General features: G+C 55.4%; 2 protein-coding genes across 3 annotated transcripts; both read left to right on the top strand.

Moving 5' to 3' along the window:
* The first annotated feature begins 2,229 nt into the window (after positions 1 to 2,229).
* Positions 2,230 to 10,628, top strand: ARMC5 (armadillo repeat containing 5). The gene is made up of 6 exons (XM_014842330.3): positions 2,230 to 4,158; positions 5,528 to 5,635; positions 5,740 to 6,526; positions 7,588 to 8,093; positions 8,798 to 8,930; positions 9,033 to 10,628. Exons 1-6 carry the CDS (start codon positions 3,681 to 3,683, stop codon positions 9,841 to 9,843), a joined length of 2,823 nt encoding a protein of 940 aa, XP_014697816.1. The 5' UTR covers positions 2,230 to 3,680; the 3' UTR covers positions 9,844 to 10,628.
* Positions 10,629 to 11,969: 1,341 nt separating this feature from the next.
* TGFB1I1 (transforming growth factor beta 1 induced transcript 1) lies at positions 11,970 to 17,647 on the top strand. Of its 2 annotated transcripts, XM_044746676.2 has the most exons (11): positions 11,970 to 12,252; positions 13,452 to 13,567; positions 13,694 to 13,746; positions 13,845 to 13,987; positions 14,152 to 14,239; positions 14,357 to 14,462; positions 14,580 to 14,774; positions 15,525 to 15,698; positions 16,214 to 16,295; positions 16,598 to 16,746; positions 16,969 to 17,647. In XM_044746676.2, exons 1-11 carry the CDS (start codon positions 12,240 to 12,242, stop codon positions 17,233 to 17,235), a joined length of 1,386 nt encoding a protein of 461 aa, XP_044602611.1. In that variant the 5' UTR covers positions 11,970 to 12,239; the 3' UTR covers positions 17,236 to 17,647. The 2 variants fall into 2 exon arrangements, with proteins under 2 accessions (XP_044602611.1, XP_044602612.1); XM_044746677.2 differs by lacking the exon at positions 14,580 to 14,774 and having other exon boundaries at positions 12,018 to 12,252.
* Positions 17,648 to 20,867: the final 3,220 nt, after the last annotated feature.

Raw genomic sequence — 20,867 nt, 5'->3', positions numbered from 1 at the left:
GAACCTTAGGGAGGATCTAGAATGTGAGCTGCACGGTGCTTGCTGACTGACACCACCAGTGAAAGGGCTCTAGACTTGAGGAAGAGAGGGGAACAGAGGTTTACAGAGTCACTCCCTTGAGCCAGATGTGTCATGTAAGGGATCTCATGGAATCCTCACAATTTTGTGAGGGAGCCATTGCCATCCCTGTTTTACAGATGAAGAAACTGAAGCTTGGAAGAGGTAGACCTGTCCTAGGTCATACAGCTAGGAAGAGACAAGCCTGGATACTCTGTGCCGGAAGCTGAGAGAGGGGTTACTTCACATTTCTTCCCTTTAGGCCCTATTCTATGTGGTTATGGTTCTTTCTAGACACAGCAAGCCTGACAAAAGGCGAAATTTGGGGGCAGGGTGCCAGATCCACGGGGTTAATGGTGGAAGGGACAGTTCCACAGAGGTGAGCACTAGGCCTCCTCAGCCTCACAAGGGCTCCAGTCTGTGCCTCACCCTAGGAACACAGACAGCTATGGGGAGGAAACAGAAGGCCCTCATAGCTTGGATGCGGCTCTGAGCACAGAGTATGTAGTGCTCTGGGAAGCATCCCTCTGGCTCCTATAAACTCAAAGTTTTTCCAACAGGAATACATTTGTTTGGGCAGCCCTCCCCAATGCCCAGGCAAAAGGGCCACGTTCAGTCCCCAATGGCCAGGAACAAGTGAATCTTCATCATTTCTTCCTCCTTTGGGGGATCAGAGAATGAGCCTGGGGAACCTCTGAGGGAAGCGGCTAAAGAAGGAAGGGGCAAATGACAAATATTGGGCCTTTTTCCCCTGCCTAGGAATGCCACAAAGCACGCCCTGAACTCAACAGACAGATCTCCTGGTCCTTTGCTTTGGCCCTGGGCCCCACCAGCCCTAGCTTCACCCTGTAAAGACAGTTCTCTTTTAAAGGGGTCATACACCCTAGAGCTCACATAAGAGTCCCCAGTACAAATTCTCTGGTCCTTCTGCCAGAACACAGCCTTCCTTATGGTCTCCTCAGGAGGCTAGGACCCTACCCACCCCAGTGCATTCAACAAAGGGATGTGCCTGGTGTCTGGTCCCATTCCCCTGGGATGAGGTAGTTGTTGCTCTTGGTTTGATTAACCCATCACTCCCTAGGCCTGTGAAGAGATCTGTTCAGCAGCTGCCAAAGGTGTCCTACAACTGGAAGCAGCTGGACCAATGCTAGACAGCGCCTGCCATCCAAAAACTCTCCCTCCAGCCCGAGTTCTGTCTCTAGGGCCTCAGAGAACAGGCCTATAAGCTCTCTTATGTGGGAAGGTTCTTTGAAGGCAGTGATCTCAGCTCTACTGTTCTGATTCCTCCAGCCTGGAGTTCCCTGATTCAGCCTACAAATCAGCAGCCCCAGCTAGAGGAGCAGAAAAGAGGTTTGCTTAGAGATGCTGGTCCCCTCAGGCTCCTTGAGGACTGGACCAAAGTCAGAGCTGAAGTTTTGGCTGAAAGCCAGGGATGAAAGCAGGAGCTGCCACTCTGGTGTGTCTGCTCCTGCTGGCCCAGGTTGGAGTTGTGGGCAAAGGCCTTGCCCCACTGCAAGCAGACATAGGGCTTCTCACTGCTGTGGGCCACCTGGTGGACAAGCAGGTAGGGAGCTCCAGCTGAAGTTTTTGCCAAGCTCACTGCAAGGGCAAGGCTTCTGGCCCATGTGAGTGTGTTGGTGCCGCAGCAGATTTGAACTGTCTACAAAACTTGGTGCAACTGGGGCACTTAAAGGGCTTCTCACCCACGTGCTAGCACTGGTGCTGCAACAGGTTGGAGCTAAGGCAGAAGCTCTTGCTGCAGTCCCCACAGTGGCAGGGCTTCCCACCTGTGTGTGTGCTGGCTGGATCAGGTTGGAGCTAACACTGAAAGTCTTACCACACTCAGCACAGGTGTAGGGCTTCTCAGGTGTATGTACCGTTGGTCTTTAACCAGGTCTGAGCTGTGGCCAAGAGCCTCCCTGCACTCCAGGCACTTGTGGGGCTGGAGGCCTGAGTGGGAGCCAGGGTGTTGGATGAGATTGGAGCTGAGGCTGAAGCAACTGCCACACTCAGGGCAGGCGTATGGTTTCTCTCCAGCGTGTACCTGGTGCTTAAGCAAATTTGAGCCACATCGGGCGCTTTTGCCATACTCTGGATAATGATATAGAACCTGAAGTCAGTTTGCTCACCCATCACACAGCAAGCCAATCTCTGACACCAAGTGTAGCAGAACAAAGTAGGAATTTTATTGCCGAGCACTGAGCAAGGAAAACCGCCCCCTAACGCTGCAATCCCGAACTTCTCAAAAAGCTACCAGCAAGGGTTTCTTATTGGGGTTTTAGGTAGGTGAGGGGGAGCATGTGGCTAATGTTTACAATTGGTCATTCTAGCTTCTCAATGCTCCTGCCAGATGCTTAGCCAGGCAGGGGCTGACAGCAAGCTACTCTCTTATCAGTGGTCCTTCTGCTGTTCTGTAAGGCAAGCTCAGAAACTTTGGTTTCTTTGTTTTCCATCTTAACCTTGCGGGTACAAAATACAGTTTCACTCTAATCCGGGGAAATTTTAACCCCCTCATCTTCCGTTTCAACAGCAATGGGGCTTGTCACCCGCGTGGCTGCTTTGGTGGTGAATGAGGTCAGGGAAGTAGGCTGCAGTCAGTCCGCACTCCCGGCACTCGAGGGCTTTGGGAATTGCAGAACAGTTGATTCTGGCAGGAGATTCTTCCTCCCCAGGGCCAGAGCCTGAGCTACATAGCGATTGCAGGCCCAGCAACATTTCCCGGTCGGCTGGCTGCCCCGGCCACACCAGGAAGGGCCGCTCAGGTGGAACAACTCCACAATCGAGGGCAGACCTCGGGGATCCCTGGGATCCTGACGTCCAGTTCCCCCACGGCTCCGCCCGGTCTGAGCACTCCCGCGCTGTCGCCGCCAACTCAATCGCGGTGAAAAGCGCCTGGTTTCCTAGACGCCAGCCACTTAGCTGACAAGCCGAGGGACAGCAGGAGACACTCGGGACCCAAGCATCAGCACCGGAAACGGAAATATCCACTAGCCCGTGCCCCTCTAGGAAGTGGCAGCGAACAGTCTCGGTAGGTTTAACCCTCTCATTCACCTGGCCAGCAGGAGCTCCCCATCTGCGGCTATTGTCAGGAACTTGATACTTTCGACCTGGCTCCGCGTTCTGAGTCCGTCAGCGCGGTCTTCGGTGACCTGGCCACCGCTGGGGGACGGCGAAGCGAGCCTGAAGGAAAAGGCGGTCGCTGCCGAGGACACGCTGGGGACAGAGTACCCAAGTTACCAGGAGCAGCACGGTACTGAGACTTCATGGTCGGATGTCTGTGTTCTCCAAAGGCACCAGCCCATTCCGAGTACCCTGGGAGTTTCTGACCCATCCTAAGCTAGGCGTGTTAGGCTTGGCGTGGACTATATATCCCAGCATGCTTCGCACGCGCCTCCTGGGCTCGCACAGCGATTAGATAACCACTACTCATGACGTGCTTTTTGCAACCATGCAAAAGTCGGAGCACCAGCATCGAGAACTACAACTTCCGACTTGCATAATAACTGCGGTGGCACCATTCAAAATGCGTCAGAGAGGAGGAGCCTGGCCACGCCCCTCTCTTCCAGTTCCGCTCCCCTGGATGAGCGGCGAGGAGTGGGGCGGAGCCTTAGGCCTGAGCCAAGATGGCGGCTGCGAAACCAACCCCTACGGACTCGCTCTCGTTCTGCCTCGCGCAGCTCACGGCGGCCGCTGGGGAGGGCGTAGGTGGGGGAAAGGACACAGCTACAAACGAGACACCCTTGGGCCGTGCGCTCTTAGCCCTCCGCACGCGCCACGTCAAGGCAGCGGGGGGAATCGAGCGCTTCCGGGCACGCGGCGGGCTCCGCCCCCTTCTCGCGCTGCTACGGCGAGCGGCTGCCGCGGGTCCCGCCCTGTCCCAGGCCGGCCCCGGCTCCGCCCCCTCATCGGTCGAGTCAGCGGCTTCTGCTGCCCCCGCCCCCTCGTCGGGCCCTGCCCCCTCCGCTGCGTCGCCGTCGACGCCTTCGCCGCCAGCGCGCCTGCGCAAGACCCTGGACTTGGCGCTCAGCATCCTAGCCAACTGTTGTACGGAGGGGGCGTGCCGGGCTGAAGTGCGCAGACTCGGAGGCATTGGCCCTTTGGGTAAGTGCTCCGCCCTCATTTCCTAGAAGGATCCCACGCGGTGCTCGCTGCTTGTGTTGGCTTGGGCGGTGTCTTGAGTTCTTTGTGTCGTAGCCTGGGAGAACTTGTGCTTTATGACGGCACAGCGCCCCGCCACCTCTGGAGCCGTCACAACCTGTGACGTTGCTGTTTTCTTTATAGATTATTCCCGAGCCTTCCCAGATCAGATAATTAGTCATTTCTTGGGTATTGTTTGTCGGGCACCTCCCTCACAAAGGGTTATTTGGTGACTTTTAGATGACTCTTACCTGTGTGTCCGGTCCTGTGCAGGGCTCCCATTTGATGAGCTGGAGGTGAGAAGGTGTTCAGAAGTGAGAAGGTTCAGAAAGTGGGCCGTGCAGTCACACCCCTCTGAGGCTAGGAATCTTTGTAAAAACGGATAATAATAGCTACCTCGCAAAGTTGGAGTAGGGAGAAAATAAAATACAAATATAGGACGCAACCTAAGCAGGGACTGGGCACTTGGAATTATTTAAAACTAGCACCATAAGAACAAATCCTAACAAAAGATAGCGAGCTTTTCTGTTTACCAGCTAAAGTGGCGCCTCCTAGTGGCAACGTTGTGAACACAGTTTACACATCGTTGCCTGCCAGTTGTGAAGTTATGCCAGTTTTGACGAAATCTTAATCTTTTGGATAAAATCAAACATTAATGTATTTTTCATTTCCATAAAATGCCTCTGGACCGTAATGTTTTTGACAAAAGGCTTGGCACATTAGTAAGTCCTTAGTAAATTATAGGATTTCTTATTAGTTTATAACCCCTATCATTCAGTCACCATTCTGCAATTTAAATATCTCTTGAATCCATCCACTTATATCCCTTCTTCCATCATGTGCCCAGAGACTGGTACCCATGTGCTGAGCTGTGCTGGTAGCTGACTTGGTTCAAGCCCTTGTCCTTTCTCACCTGGACTATTGCAACAGCCTCCTTGCTGCTTCCCCTGCCTTATTCTTTTCCCCTATCATCCATGCTTTCCATAGCTGCCAGATTGTATCACGTCACTCCCATTCTTAAAACCCTGTGTGTCTCTCAGTGCCTTCACGTTCAAGTCCTGACCCCTTGGTCTAGCATTTGAGGCCCTTCATGAGGTCATAGCACAGACAATGGATCTCACCTCTGGGCCTTTTCAAAGGCTGCTACCAAACCTGAAATGCCCTGTAGTACCTCCGTCCACCATCCTTCTAGTAAATACCCACATATTTAGCCTTCCAGACCCAGCAAGCCTCTTCTGGAGGCCTTGCCTGACCCCCTCAGGCCACATTCTTGAGGTGATTAATGAGAGGGACAAGAAGGGTAGAATCCTCAAGAGGCCAAACTTCCTTGCAGTGACTATTCTTCAGTGTGTGAAGACAGACAGCATCCAGAACCGAACAGCTCGTGCTCTGGGGAACTTAGCCATGGAACCTGAGAGCTGTGGGGACATTCATTCTGCTGGTGAGAAGGCCATGAGGGTGAGGGTGGAGTTAGCTAGGTCTTGGGGTGGGGGCGGGGCTTGGGTGTGTGTCCTCACTCACTCTGTCTTCCCCTTCCCTCTCCAGGTGCTGTTCCCCTGCTCGTTGAGAGCCTGACAGCCTGCCAGGACTCCCAGTGCCTGCAGAGTGTGGTTCGCGCCCTCCGCAACCTGGCAGACTCACCCCAGCACCGCCTGGCCCTGGCACAGCAGGGAGCAGTGCGCCCGCTGGCTGAGCTTCTGGCTGCTGCCCCAGACCCTGCGCTGACCTTGGCCCTAGTCCGTGCCCTCCTGGAGCTGAGTCGAGGCTGCTCCCGGGCCTGTGCTGAGCAGCTAAGTCTGGGTGGGGGACTAGGCCCACTGGTCAGCCTGGCCTCCCACCCCAAAAGGGCGGTACGGGAGGCAACTATCCTGATCCTTGCCAACCTGTGTGCCCAGGGCCTGGTACGGCCTGCACTGGGCAATGCTGGTGGTGTGGAAGTGCTACTGGGTGAGCTCCGGCGGCGCCGGGGCTCCACTGGGGCTAGCCCAGCCTCTCAGCAGCCCTTGGTGCGGGCTGTGTGTCTGCTGTGCCGGGAGGCCATCAACCGGGCCCGGCTGCGGGACGCTGGTGGTTTGGAGCTGCTGATGGGCCTGCTGCGGGACCCTCGTGCCAGCGCCTGGCACCCTCGTGTCGTGGCCGCCCTCGTGGGCTTCCTCTATGATACTGGGGCCCTAGGTCGGCTACAGGCTCTGGGACTTGTACCTCTCTTGGCTGGGCAGCTCTGTGGTGAGGCTGGTGATGAGGAAGAAGAGGGAAGAGAAGCTGCTTCCTGGGACTTTCCTGAGGAGCGGACCCCTGAGCGGGCAGAGGCGGGAAGCTTCCGAAGCCTCAGGTGTGTCCCCACCTGATGCTGTGGGCTGGGGTTTGTGTCTGCGCCAGCCCTCTTCACTACCCTCACCCTCATTCTGTCTCAGTAAGACTTTGATTGGCTCTGACTCCTGATTTCTTGTTCTCCCCAGACCTGACCATCTTGTAGTCCCCATTAAACACACCTCCTCTCCCCTGGGTCTACCCCAGCACCTCTGAGCTTTGAGACCCAGACAGGTTCACTGGAATGTGGTATGGGCACTAGTTATGATGGTATGCTCTGGAGTCTCAGTTCTTGTTCTGCTACCACCTACAAGCTGAGTCATCATGGGAAAGTTAATTAACTTCTCTGAGCTTCTTATTCCTTCTGTATAAAATGGAGGATAATAATACATACCTACTCGATAGAGTCGTAAAGATTAAATGAGGGTACTTTACACCTCACCTTGGCACTAAGCAGTGCTCAATAAATGTCAGCCTTCCTGTGAACTCTCTGACTTCATCTCCTACCACTCTCCCTGGTGCCCACTATACTCTTGCACGTGGGCCTCCCAGCTAGTTTTTGAACATGACAGGTAAGTACCATCTCAGGGCCTCTTGGGTTGCTGTTCCTCTGCCTAGAGCGCTCTTCCTCCTGTGTGCCTTGATTAGATCTTACCTTCTTGGTGGAGGCCAGCATCATTACCCTATTTAAAATGGCAAATCTCGCCTCTCCCAGCTCTCTTCTGTTCCCTTTTACTTTTCTCCTTAGTACCACTTCACCCCTCACTGACTCCACACTAGCATACCTTATGGTTTCCTTATTGATTTTGTCTGTTTCCCCTCACCAGAGTATAAACTGTAGGAGGAGGGGAATTTTTATTTTGTTCTTTGCTTCTCCTCAGCAACTAAAATGGGGGTTGGCACATAATAAGTTCAGTAATTGCTGACTGAGTTGGGGTTTTCCTCCACCTCTCTTTGCTCCCATCTCCCCTTCGGCCCACCTCCTCTCCCTGCCTTCAGTCATCTCCTTTTGCATGACCATTCTTTTGGCCCTGCTCTCTTGCCTTGGCTCTGGGTTCAGTCTCCTTTTCTTCCCTCCCACAGGTCATGGCTGATCTCTGAGGGCTACGCTGCAGGCCCAGGAGACATCTCCCCTGACTGGTCCCCTGAGCGATGTCCACAGCCACCACCACCACCGGAAGCGGCTGAGCCAGCCAGCCCTGCCCCAGGCCCGACCTTGCTGCGGACACCTCGCACACTGCGCACACCAGGCCGCAGCCCTGCCGCTGCTGAGGAACCTTGGGGCCGTGAGGGGCCAGCGCTCCTGCTGCTGTCGCGCTTCTCCCAGGCTCCTGACCCGAGTGGGGCACTGGTGACTGGTCCGGCCCTGTGTGGCCTGCTGGCTTATGTGACGGGTGCACCGGGCCCACCGAGCCCTCGTGCACTGCGCATCCTGGCACGCCTCACATGCAACCCCGCCTGCCTCGAGGCCTTTGTGCGCAGCTATGGTGCAGCACTACTGCGCGCCTGGCTCGTGCTTGGCGTTGCCCCGGACGACTGGCCTGAGCTGGGTACCCGGCCTGATCGCAGCAGCCAGCATCGGGAGCTGGGTGTGTCCCCATGCCTCTCCACCCACATGCACGGCCCCATCCCATTCTCATGCCTCCAGTGGGCTCAGAACCTGGCCTTACAGCTTACTGCCACCCGCTCTCTCACTTCCCTCCCCGTCCCACCATCCAGGCAACCTCAGCCACCGGAGGGGGTGGGGGGGGGGGGGGAGGAGGATAGGGATTCCCTTTTGTTCCACCATCCCAGCATGCAGAGTTCTGCTCCATCCCCTGCCCCAGAGTTGGGGTCCAGATACCCCCGACATTAAGCTTGGCCCCAACAACTTAGAATCATGCCTGTCTGCATTTCCTTACCCAATTGATTCTTGGTTCTGCATTTTCCTGACTACTTCCCCACTGGGCACACTGACTTGTAAACTCAGGCTCAGGTACCATGTCTTCCCAAGACACCACCATTTCTAACACTGCTAGGGACTGCCCTGTTTTCTGTGCCCTGTTTCAGTCCTTCAAGGCCCAGACTCACTCCCTGACCATCCCAGTTGCTGTTCTTGCCCTTCACCTCCAGTTCCTAGCATCCACACTCCATCCCTCCAAGGGCCTGCAATCATCCCCTTCTTCCATACCATGATTTCTTGCCCTGAGGTTTTACCCTCCTTCCTTTCAGGGGCCCAGAGGCCTGTCTTGCTCATCTAACCCCAGTCTTGGACACTAGCTCCCAACCTGACCTGTTATGCCCATCCCTGCAGGTGAGATGCTGCTGCAGAACCTGACCGTTCAGGCCGAATCACCCTTTGGAGTGGGTGCCCTCACTCACCTGCTGCTCTCTGGGAGCCCTGAGGACCGTGTGGCCTGCGCACTGACCCTGCCCTTCATCTGTCGGTAAGGGGGATGTGGGTGTCTTGCAGGGGTCAGGGGAGTAAGGTTGCTGTTTCCTGGTCCTACCCTTTTCTACCTTCTCAAAGATTCTCTTTCTCCCCAAAGGAAGCCCTCTCTGTGGCGCCGGCTACTTCTGGACCAGGGCGGCCTCCGTCTCCTCCTCTCAGCACTAACTCGGCCAGCTCCGCATCCACTCTTTCTCTTCTTTGCTGCGGACTCCCTTTCCTGCCTCCAAGGCTTGGTATCCCCCACTGTGAGCCCAGCCTTCCCTCCTGCAGTCCCCTTAGACCTAGGCCCACCCTCCCCTTGCCTCTATGAACCTTTGCTGGGCCCAGCCCCCATCCCAGCCCCTGACCTACACTTCCTACTGGACTCAGGCCTACAGCTCCCTGCCCAGCGAGCTGCCTCAGCTACTGCCTCCCCTTTCTTCCGGGCGCTGCTAGCTGGCAGTTTTGCAGAAGCCCAGATGGACCTCGTCCCACTTCGAGGCCTGTCACCCAGCGCGGCCTGGCCTATCCTGCATCACTTGCATGGCTGCCGGGGCTGTGGAGCTGCCCTAGGGCCCATTCCCCCACCGGGCCAGCCCCTGCTAGGCTCAGGGGCTGAGGAGGCACTAGAGGCTGCTGGCCGTTTCCTGTTGCCTGGGCTGGAGGAGGAGCTGGAAGAGGCTGTGGGCCGTATCCACTTAGGACCCCAGGGTGGACCAGAGTCAGTGGGTGAAGTATTTCGCTTGGGCCGGCCCCGGCTGGCTGCCCACTGTGCCCGCTGGACGCTGGGGCCGGGGCAGTGCCCTCGGAAGAGGGCCCTGGCCCTAGTGGGGCTTGTGGAGGCAGCAGGTGAGGAGGCAGGGCCCCTGACTGAGGCTTTACTGGCTGTGGTGATGGGGGTTGAATTAGGGGCAAAGGTCCCACCCTAGGCTGTTGATGTTCACTGGGAGGGGACCCAAGGATGAGCTGGCTATGAAGGAGGCCTCCCTCAGAGTAGCATGAGAGAAGGCTGAACAGAAGGAGTCACCATCGAGGACCGATGAGAGGATGGAACTAGACTCCAGGATGATGGTCTGAAGACTCAGGAGTGAGAAGCCAAAGCCAGAGTCTGGGGCCATGAGATGGAGAACAGCCCAGGGCTCCAGGCACCTGGCCTGGGCCAGCCTTCTGGAGTTGGGATTAAAAACTTTGGAGTTGGATTGTGTGGTGTCTCTGCTTACTTTCCTGTGGAAGTCCCCTCACCCCTTCATCCATCAAGCAGGTCTTATCCAGGTCTCTGTGTCCCAATATAGGCCACCCTTGGCATGTAGGAGTTTAATAAGTAATTATGCAGTGCTTCCTGGAGACCTAGGGTAGAGTAGAGTTCTCAGGCTTCTCCCTAGGATGTGGTTTTGGGCCCCAGGGGAAGCCTGCTTCCTGCCCACACAACTTCATTGCTCACACAGCCACCCCACTGGACACATATACCTTGGTCAGGGCTGAAAGAATGTGCTGAGAGGGGCTGGCCCCGTGGCCGAGTGGTTAAGTTCGCGCGCTCTGCTGCAGGCGGCCCAGTGTTTCGTTGGTTCGAATCCTGGGTGCGGACATGGCACTGCTCATCAAACCACGCTGAGGCAGCGTCCCACATGCCACAACTAGAAGGACCCACAACGAAGAATATACAACTATGTACTGGGGGGGCTTTGGGGAGAAAAAGGAATAAAATAAAATCTTTAAAAAAAAAAAAGAATGTGCTGAGAGGATGCTATGAGTGTGGAGATGTATGTCCAGGGCCTTGGCATTACTGTTTTCTGAGTGCCCTTCACCCATCTTGGGCCTTCAGTCTCTGGTTCACTTTTCATCTCTTGGGACCAAGTGTCCTGCTGTTTTCCTGAGGGAAGACCTGCTGTGTTCCTAGAGTCCCTGAGGCCCATCTTAGTTCTGCCCAGACAGAGCGAAGGCCCTGGGCTGGCATTCAGGTGAAGGAAGGGCTCATCTTGCTTTGGTCTCCAAGGCAGGGTCTCTATCACCTGGCTCCCAGATCACTGACCACTCAGGTGGCAGGCTGACTTTGAGGAGAGTGCCTAGACTGGGCCTGCCAGTTAGTTTCTAGGGCGCTAATGTTGACACTTGTCTCTGTGCCTCTGTGAGTCCAGGTCTCTGTTCTTAGGTTGTGTATTAGAACCACCTAGAGAGCTTTTAAAAAATAAACTGATGCCTGGGCCCTTTCTGATTGAAGTGAACTGAGGGGAGGGTACCCTGCATCAGTGTTTTTAAAAAGCTCTCCAGATTGTTCTGACTTGCTGCTGGGTTGAGACCCTCATTCCAGTACTCATATCTGGACTCAGGTCTGGGTTGAGACTCAGTCCAGTGGCTGCAGCACTATGGTGTCTGTCCATACCTATCTCTAGAGTATCTTGTTTCTACGTTGATTTCTCAGTGTCTCAGCCCAGGGCAGGCCTCTTGTTCCTCTGTGATTGGAGTCTGTGTCTTGCTTCCTTCCCTGTGTTCATCAGTATCTTGAGACAATGCTCTTTTTGAATGGGTGTGGGTTGCCTTACTGTTGAGGAAGGGTTTTGTCTTGAAGGCTGGCTGGGGTCTGGCTGCCTGGGAGTGTTTTCTGAGCCTGCACAGGGCTTGGGCCTGGGTTTCGGTTTATCTGTGTCTGTATGTCTGTTTCCAAGTCCTGGAGAGAACGTCCTGGCTTAGAGTCTGTGGGAGGGTTCATTGTGTCCGTCTCCATCTCAGAGATTCTTTAGTATTGTGTTTTTTGGGATCTCTGTTCATGTACTTGTCTGTCAGGGTCTTTAAGGGAAGTTCTCTGAACCTGGGGTCTGACTGATCTTTAGAACATCACTCCTGCCTCCAACCCAAAAATTCTGCCTGGGGCAAGTCTCTCAGGATGGGCCTGGGTGGGAGGAGGGCTCTGTCTAGAACTCAGGGTGCTAGATTTGGGAGGTGTCTGCTTGGGGGCCTCAGTCTGTGTCTAAGAGTCTCACTGGGCAGAGGATCCTGGGCTTAGTCTGGAAGAGCCACTTCTCTGGCTGGCTCGGGCTGCCTGGGGCTCCCTGCAGCTGAAGCCAGGGCTGGGGTGTGGCCGCCTCCGCGGCAGGCAGGCAGGCTGGGCCGTGGCCTTCCCTCCTTACACGCCCCCACCCCGGGTTCTCCCGTTCTTTGCTCCCCCCGCCCCCCCCCCCCCCCGTCCAGCCCCATCCCAGCGGGTCCCGGCTTCCTTACATGGTCACGGCCAGGCCTCCAGCTCCCGGACGTCCCCCGCCCCCCGCCCCCACCGGACACGGCCCCCGCCCTGCTCTGCTCGCCCCACGCGATCCGCCCGCGCCCCGCCATGGAGGACCTGGGTGAGTGGGGCCCGGGTCCCCTTGTCCCCAGCCCCTCATCACCGCCTGAACTCCCTTCCCCATCCTGGAGCCCCCTCGCACTCCCCATCCCTGCCTCCTGTCTCTTTGCTTCTCTGCCCGCGCCTCCTTTTCGACTCCACGTCCCCCTTCCTGCCTCTCCCTTCCTGCCTTTCCCGGGCCGGCCGCTCCCTCCCTTCTTCCCTCACTCCGCTCCTCCGTCACTGGCTGCGGACGGATGGGCAGGGAGATGCAGTGCCTGTGGGCTCCTGGGCTCATCCGCTCTGGGAAGGGAGGGGTTAAAGGGGTCTTGGGTTCAGGGACTGGAAAAGTAGACGGGAAGGGAGAATGTGACATCAAGTTCTGAAGAAGAAAACAGGCCTGCCCCAGAGTTTTGGGAAGGAGTTAAGGGCTCCTAAGTATGGTAGGGGTCAGGTCTTTGGGGCAGAAAGGGAATAATAGGTGAGGAGGGCCAAGATGCTGGGGAGTTAAGGTTCCACCATGGTGCTGAGACATGAGGAGTAAAGGGGTAGGGAGTTCTAGGTTCTGGAAGGGACAGGGTTCAACGGATCCAGATCTGGGGACGGGGCGGGTGTCTTCCGGCAGGAAGGAGGACCCACTCATCACATCTTCCCTGTGTGTTGGGACTGGGGCTAGAAGGCTGAGCCTCCATGGGACAGAAGGTGTTCCAGCGCCCTGCAGTAGGGGGTGCTGCTCAGTAGGGGTAACGGGCACCGGTACTGTGAAGAATAAGCCAATCAGAAAGCAGGTCCCAGAAGACTCACCAATAAGGTGCATAGGGTGGGACCAAGTGTCGCCTGGAGGTGGGCCAGGACTGTGCGGGCCTATTTAGGTTGGGTGCCAGGCATACAGCCAATTGAGCAATTTGGGGTAGAGCCAAATTTGGCTGGAGTAAAGAGAATTTTGACTGCATTAGGGAAGATTCCGAGAATAAAGGAAAGAGGAGGCTGAGGTGAGCCATTTGGGATGTTCTGTTCATAAATATTGGTTGCTGCCCTTCCACTTCTCTGACTTGGTCAGGCCTTGTGTTTCCTTCTGATTCTTGACCTCTACTTTTAATTCTGGCTTTGGTCCTCCTCAGATACACCCACTTGGAACCCTTAGCCTTTGATCTCTTAAGGCTCTCTATCTGCCCTAACCTTGACCTCTCAACCTCTCACCCTGACGGCCTCTCCCTGCAGATGCCCTGCTCTCTGACCTGGAGACTACCACCTCACACATGCCAAGGTCAGGAGCTCCAAAAGAGCGGCCCCCAGAGCCCCTCAAGTCTCCCTTGCCCTATGGCCACCAGCCACAGGTGAGATCAGATGCTGAGGGCAGGGGCAACCATGAAGGCCAGGCTGGGCCAGGGCTAGGGGGATCTGGGCCTGAGTGGGGCAAAGTACAGGCCTATCATCCCACACATGTGTCCTTCTCTCTGTAGATGGGGTCTGGAGAGTCTTCAGGAGCCTCTGGAGACAAGGACCATCTGTACAGGTGAGGGGCCTGGGAAGTGGGGATGGGAAAGCCAACTGAAACTCAGAGGAGGCTTGGATTCCCCACCCCTGAACCCAGGCTCCTACCCTGTTTCCCAGTACGGTATGCAAGCCTCGGTCCCCGAAGCCTGCAGCCCCTGCGGCCCCTCCGTTCTCCTCTTCCAGCGGTGTCTTGGGCACAGGGCTTTGTGAGCTAGACCGACTGCTTCAGGAACTTAATGCTACTCAGTTCAACATCACAGGTACCAGGGTTACTGACACGGGCCCTGATGGGATGGGGGCAGGGCAAGGCAGGGCAGAGACTAAGGGCTATAGACTTCGCAGAGTAGCAGCTAAAGGGACACAAGCCTTAACTGGGGGGGTAGAGCCTGGCCTCACATCCAGTGCCCTTCTCTCCTCTCTGCAGATGAAATAATGTCTCAGTTCCCATCTAGCAAGGAGGCTGCAGAGGAGCAGAAGGAGGACCAATCTGATGACAAGAAAAGGCCCAGCCTGTGAGTTTAGTATAGTGGCAGCACTGGGAGAGAGGCGATCAGTCTTGGATGCCTGAGTTACTGGAGGGAGTATTACTCTAGGAGGCTCTGAGCTGACACGAGTTTTATTCTTCACAGCCCTCCCAGCCCATCCCCTCTTCTCCCAAAGGCTTCGGCTACCTCGGCCACTCTGGAGCTGGATAGACTGATGGCCTCACTCTCTGACTTCCGGGTCCAGAACCACGTGAGTCAAGTCAGGCAGGGGGGTGGGCAAGTGTGGATTTGTGGCTTCCCAATCCATCTTAGACCCTTCCACCTCTGCTGCCTTGCTGATTCAACTCTCATGTCCTCCCTGCTGCAGCTTTCAGCCTCTGGGCCAACCCAGCCAACAGTGCCAAGCTCCGTGAATGAGGGCTCCCAATCCCCACCAGGGCCAACTAGCAAGGGCAGCCTAGACACCATGCTGGGGCTGCTGCAGTCGGACCTCAGCCGCCGTGGTGTTCCCACCCAGGCCAAGGGCCTCTGTGGCTCCTGCAATAAACCCATTGCTGGGCAAGTAAGTGGAGCCCTGAGAGTAGGGAGGTAGAGACTCATGGACCCATCTTTATTGAAAGCTAGCCTTTGTGCTGTTCCCTTTTAATAAATAACTCTGGGAAGAGGGTATTATTGTTATTTATAGTTTATGGATGGGGAAACTGAAGTTCTGAGTTACACAGCAATAAGTGGCAGGGTGAGAATTCCAACCCAGTTCCCATTTATTGCGGTCTTACTGTGTGCAGGCACTGTGCTAGCTCCTTTACAAACCCCCATCTCATTTAATCTTCACAAAAGCCTCACTGGCGCTGCCCACCATCTCTCAGGCACCCACACAGACCATTTCTCCTCCACCAGAGTCTGGTCTGGGAGCTCTGGCTCTTGGCTTATTGACTAAGCAGATGTTATTGACAACAGGCATGCTCAGTGGTTGATCTAGATCCTCTTGCTAGATAAAGTGTCTGCTCCTATCCCAGAATTTCCAACCTCATCAAAGCAGAGTGGCCTTATGACTTTTGTGGGCTATAGGTACTTTTGCCTTCATGGATCCCTTCCTCCTTTATAGCACTTACACACTGACTTGATTGTTAGATTCTTCATCCTGATCTCTCAGAGATAAGACTTGGGTAGGGAGGTGGGAGAAATGGGTGAAGAGGGTCAAAAGGTAAAAAGAAAAAAAAAAGACTTGAAATGTGCCTTGTAAACCTTAGGTCACTGGGCACATGGCAGCTTGAGGGCCACTCTGACTCTGGGCCTCACTCCCAACTCGCAGGTGGTGACGGCGCTGGGCCGCGCTTGGCACCCTGAGCACTTCGTTTGCGGTGGCTGTTCCATGGCCCTGGGAGGCAGCAGCTTCTTCGAGAAGGATGGAGCCCCCTTCTGCCCCGAGTGCTACTTTGAGCGCTTCTCCCCACGATGTGGCCTCTGCAATCAACCCATCAGACACGTGAGCCCTGCCGGCCCACAAGCCCCACCTCTGTCTCACTGTGGGATGGGCCTCATCCACTCACAGCCCCCCATCCCTCCCCAGCCTTGCCCCTTGGCCTCTCCGTGGCCTTTTGGACTCCACCCTCTCTCTTTTTTTTTTTTTTTTTAAAGATTTTATTTTTTCCTTTTTCTCCCCAAAGCCCCCCCCCGGTACATAGTTGTATATTCTTTGTTGTGGGTCCTTCTAGTTGTGGCATGTGGGACGCTGCCTCAGCGTGGTCTGATGAGCAGTGTCATGTCCGCGCCTAGGATTCGAACCAACGAAACACTGGGCCGCCTATAGCGGAGCGCGCGAACTTAACCGCTCAGCCACGGGGCCAGCCCCTCCACCCTCTCTCTTTTACTCCCAGGTTCCTTGTGAGATCTCCAGGGCCTTAAACTCATACTTCAACCCACTCACCTAGGTTCAGGGAGGGAGAGGGAGGGAAGAAGCGATGGAGGGCCACACTGAGTGTCTCCTTTCGTTCTCCATAGAAGATGGTTACTGCCTTGGGCACTCACTGGCACCCGGAGCACTTCTGCTGCGTCAGTTGCGGGGAGCCCTTCGGAGATGAGGGTGAGAGCTTGAAATCCGCCAGTCTACTCGACATCCCGCCCCGTCCCCTTTGGCCCAGCCCTCTACGACCTCCGAAGCCCTCTGGGCCGGGAATTTTCTCCTGCTTTCTTCTGGCCCCACCCTCTCCCTGTCATGGGTTCCTATCCCATCCCCTCCCGCTCTGCCCCTACTCCAGGCACTGTCCCTCACTACCTACTGCTCACGCTGACTGCCCCTCCTCTGGCCCCACAGTCTCAGCTCTTGTAGGTCCTCGGTGGGACCTCGCACTCTTTTCTTTCCGCCCACTCGGTTCCCGCCTCTAGGTTTTCACGAGCGCGAGGGCCGCCCCTACTGCCGCCGGGACTTCCTGCAGCTGTTCGCCCCGCGCTGCCAGGGCTGCCAGAGCCCCATTCTGGATAACTACATCTCGGCTCTCAGCGCGCTCTGGCACCCAGACTGTTTCGTCTGCAGGGTGCGCTGCGGTGGGGGCGGAGCCTGGGAGGGGTGGGCCAACGGGGGGCGGAAGTAGGAGGCTGGGGCGGGGCGATTATTCAGGGTAGGGGGCTCCTGGAGGCGAGGCTTCGCGTCCGGGTGGGGTTGCGGGGGGGCACAGTGGGTTATTCAGCTCGTAAAGTTAGTTATCTGGTCCGGGGTTTGGCCGCTGACCCATCCTTTCGCGGCCGACCTTCCCCAGGAATGCTTTGCGCCCTTCTCGGGAGGCAGCTTTTTCGAGCACGAGGGCCGCCCGCTGTGCGAGAACCATTTCCACGCGCGGCGCGGTTCGCTGTGCGCCACGTGTGGCCTCCCGGTGACCGGCCGTTGCGTGTCGGCCCTGGGCCGCCGCTTCCACCCGGACCACTTCACCTGCACCTTTTGCCTGCGCCCGCTCACCAAGGGCTCCTTCCAGGAGCGCGCCGGCAAGCCCTACTGCCAGCCCTGCTTCCTCAAGCTCTTCGGCTGACCACGCCCCTTTGGGAGACCAAGGCCCCAAAGGCCCCGCCCTTCCCGAAAAGACCCTGTTCTCCAGACCCCGAGGCCTTGCTCTTTGAGCTTGGGATTCTCTCCGACTGGGCTGTTTAAGGCCCTACCCACTGGAGAGACCCGCCCCTAAGGTACGGTACTATACGTTCTCCGTGGGAAACTTCAGAAAAGGCCAGGCCAATCCCAAGGCCACATGCCCCCAAAGTGGGTCGTAGTCTGACGAGCGATGCCGCCTGAGCTCTTCACTTTATTCCCCTGTTGAGGGAGCCTCCCTACTGGAGGAGGACCCTTGCAATTCCGACCAATCAGAGGCCAGGCCAGGACGTCCCTCTCCCCACTCCCTCACTGTTCTTTGCACTTTTTTCTACCTACATAAAATACATTCCACGTCACACTGGTGCTGTGTCTTTGACTGCGCGAGACAGCCTTGCGTCGGGACTCCCTGCTCCTTGTGCTGGCTCTGGCCTTGGTGGGATCTGGGCCACCACTGTGTGGCCAGAACCGGACCTGCAGCCTCAGCCCTTGCAGGATGTCCTTCACATATCAGATGAGCCTGAGGTTGGAAAGGGCAGCGACCTGCACAGGGTTGTACAGATAGTGGGGAGCCAGGACAGGAACTCAAGCTGGGCCCCTCTGAACCTTCTTGTCCCCAGTCCCCTCACTTTGCATCTGGGCACTAAGGCACAGCTTCCTTCTTACTAGTATTGACTCATAACATCTCCCCTAGGCAGAGGATGACACTCGGGGTGGTCAAGGGAGTGAGTGAGGGAAGCACTGGGGCTGTAGGAGCCAGAAAGAAGCTTCTAACTCAGATTGGGAGTCAAGGAAGCCTTTCTGGAGGATGTGACACCTGAGCTAAGCCCTAGCAGAGAAGGGTGGGACCAGGAGGTTTTAGGTGTGGAGAAATTCAGGCTCCATGTGAATCCACAAGCCCCAGGGGCCTTTCTGAGTCCCAGAACATTCACCTTGGACTGTGCAGTTCCCTAGGGAGGGGACCTGGATTCCTGGATCCAAAACATATGGGCTCTTGAGGCTGGAAATGATGGAACCTCAGAGGCCCTTCCAGCCTGAGGAGGAGCTGGCAGCCAAGGAGAGCATATGTGGGCAAGAGACAAAGGTGAGGTGTTCTCTGCCCTTGCCTCAGGCTGACCCCCGGATCCTTTCCTCTCTGAGGCTCCTTCCCCTGGGTCTTCCCAGGCCTCCTGCTCTTCCCCTTCCTCATATTCTCCCTGGGCAATGCTGTCCATCCCCTTGCTTGTAACCACCTCCCTGTCTTGAGGATGCCCAAATTGGCCATCTCCAATCTTGGTTCATTCATTCACCAAGTGTTTCTTTCTTTTTTTTTTTAAAGATTGGCACCTGAGCTAACAACTGTTGCCAATCTTTTTTTTTCTTTTTTCCTGCTTCTTCTCCCCAAATCCCTCCAGCACATACTTGTATATTTTAGTTGTGGGTCCTTCTGGTTGTGGCATGTGGGATGCTGCCTCACTGTGGCCTGATGAGCGGTGCCATGTCCGCACCCAGGATCCGAACCGGCGAAACACTGGGCCGCCAAAGCGGCGCACGTGAACTTAACCACTTGGCCACGGGGCCAGCCCCCCACCAAGTGTTTCTTGAGCAGGCACTGTGGCAGGCTCCATGCCAGGTGCTGGGGAGACCATAGGGAACCAAGCAGACATGCTTCTTTCCCTCATGGAGCTGAAGACTAGTAGGGGAAACAGATGACGAAATGTGATGAAGTGACGTGTGATGAAGTAATGGCCTAGCTAAAGCTGGCTCTTCCCCTTTGTTTCCACCCACAACACCTCCCCTGTCTCTTCATAGCACTTATTAGTACTGCAAATGGGGGTTTATTTGTTGCTTGTTTATGTCTATTTCTGAAACTGGAATGCAAGCTCCGGAGTGCTAGTTTGTCCCATGACATGCTTGTTTTGCTGATCATTGTCTCTCCAGTGTCTAGAGTGGTGTCTAGCATGTGGCAGGTGCTTAATAAATGTTTGTTAATGAAGGAAGGAATGAGGAAGAAAGGAAAGACGGGAAGGCAAGAAGGAAAAAAATAGAGTTAATAAGTTAGAGAAGGTGAGGAAGGGGTTACTTTAACCAGATAGTCAGAGAAGGCCTCTGGGAAAATGTAGTGTCTAAGCTGAGACTTGAAGGTAGAGAAAGAGCCAGCCAGGCAAAGAGCTTGAGGAGAGCATTCCAGGCAGAGGAAACAGCAAATGCATAGGCCAGGAAGTAGGAAAGAGCTTGGCATATTGGAAGAAAGGAAAGAAGGCCAGTGTGGCAAGGGGGAGAATAGTGGGAGATAAGGTTGAAGAAGAAACAGGTGCCACATCATGAAGCGTTTTGTAGGCCATGGTGATGGCATACAGATTTTAAGTGCCTATAACCCTAATGTGTCCTCTGATACTTGCCCCCGGATTTCTCTCAGGCACTTCAAGTTTGTCACCCCCTGAAGCAGACACTGTGCATGCCCTGCCCATATCTGCTTAGCCCACCTGGGAAATCTTGTGTAGACAGTTCCCAGACAGCCAGTCTCCCCAGCTGCTTCCTGAGTTTCTGAGGGTGGTATCTGGAGGAAGGAGTATGCCCCTGTACCCAGCAGGCCTGAAGTGGGTGGGAAAGGTTCTGTAACCTCCAACCAGTTAGAGACAGCAAGTGGTGAATAAATACCCCAGCTTCCTTGCCCCTTGGAGGTCAGTTCTGAGGTGGGTTCTCCACAGTGTTTCAGAGGGTCCCCATGGGGATTGGGTTCCAGTTGTTCAGAGTGGTAACCTGTTAATCAACACACCCTTTATTGGCTTTTCTCCTTTCTTTGTCCCACTTCCCCCTTCCTTTATGGTCATTACTGGGATCACCTTCCCCAGTAAAACACTTATACCCCAATTCTCCTTAAACATGATTCATCATATTCTCCTAAGACACTGTTCTCTGTTCCCCATCTCGGACATGAATCCAATTGCCATAATCAGACATCCAAGTCTGGTGAATACTTCTAGAAAGGCAGAGGTCAGATATTCATCAACCTCCTCGCTCTTGTATCCAGCCCTGTGCTGAGCAATGGAACTCCAGGGATGAATTAGATCGTTCCCTCCTCTTGAGGAGTCTTTGGTCTGCTGGGGAGATGACCCGCACCCAGGCAAGGACCACACAATATGCTCAGAACTGTATCAGAAAAGTCAGAGAAGTCTTTCCTGAAGAGATGACATGGGCTGGGTATTGAAGGCTGAGTAGTAATGGGCCATTTGGGAGGCACTCTAAGCAGAAGGCACAGCTTATGCAAAAGTTTGGGGGTATGAAAATATATGGGATGGGCAGGGCAAGGACATGGGAAGGAAATGTGGTTTCACTGGGTTTGGTGTGGAATAGCAAGGGGAAGGATGGGCAGGAGTCGGGGCCTGGCAGGCCTTGAACATCAGGCTGAGGAGCTTCTACTTCCTCCTGAGTGTGATGGGGAGCTATGGAGGGTTTCTGAGCAGGGGAGCGACACTGTCAGATTTGAGGTTGAAAATGATCGCTCTGGATTAGTCAGAACCAGGGGGCTGGCTCAGCCAGGCTCCCTAGGTCAAGGCTGAAGTTTAGGCATTTTAAGGGGATGAAAGAAGTGATTTT

This window comes from Equus asinus, chromosome 14, assembly GCF_041296235.1.
Source record: "Equus asinus isolate D_3611 breed Donkey chromosome 14, EquAss-T2T_v2, whole genome shotgun sequence".
Classification (NCBI taxonomy): domain Eukaryota; kingdom Metazoa; phylum Chordata; class Mammalia; order Perissodactyla; family Equidae; genus Equus; species Equus asinus.
Note: the sequence above shows the minus strand (reverse complement) of the source record. Positions and strands in the feature narration are given on the sequence as shown.

Excerpts from the sequence above, each read along its gene's own strand:
- ARMC5 (XM_014842330.3), top strand. The coding sequence starts at position 3,681 with ATGGCGGCTGCGAAACCAACCCCTACGGACTCGCTCTCGTTCTGCCTC. Across the intron at positions 6,527-7,587 it reads GGAAGCTTCCGAAGCCTCAG|GTCATGGCTGATCTCTGAGG; the intron begins GTGTGTCCCCAC and ends TCCCTCCCACAG. Across the intron at positions 8,094-8,797 it reads CAGCCAGCATCGGGAGCTGG|GTGAGATGCTGCTGCAGAAC; the intron begins GTGTGTCCCCAT and ends CCATCCCTGCAG.
- TGFB1I1 (XM_044746676.2), top strand. Across the intron at positions 13,747-13,844 it reads GACAAGGACCATCTGTACAG|TACGGTATGCAAGCCTCGGT; the intron begins GTGAGGGGCCTG and ends CCTGTTTCCCAG. Across the intron at positions 15,699-16,213 it reads GCAATCAACCCATCAGACAC|AAGATGGTTACTGCCTTGGG; the intron begins GTGAGCCCTGCC and ends CGTTCTCCATAG.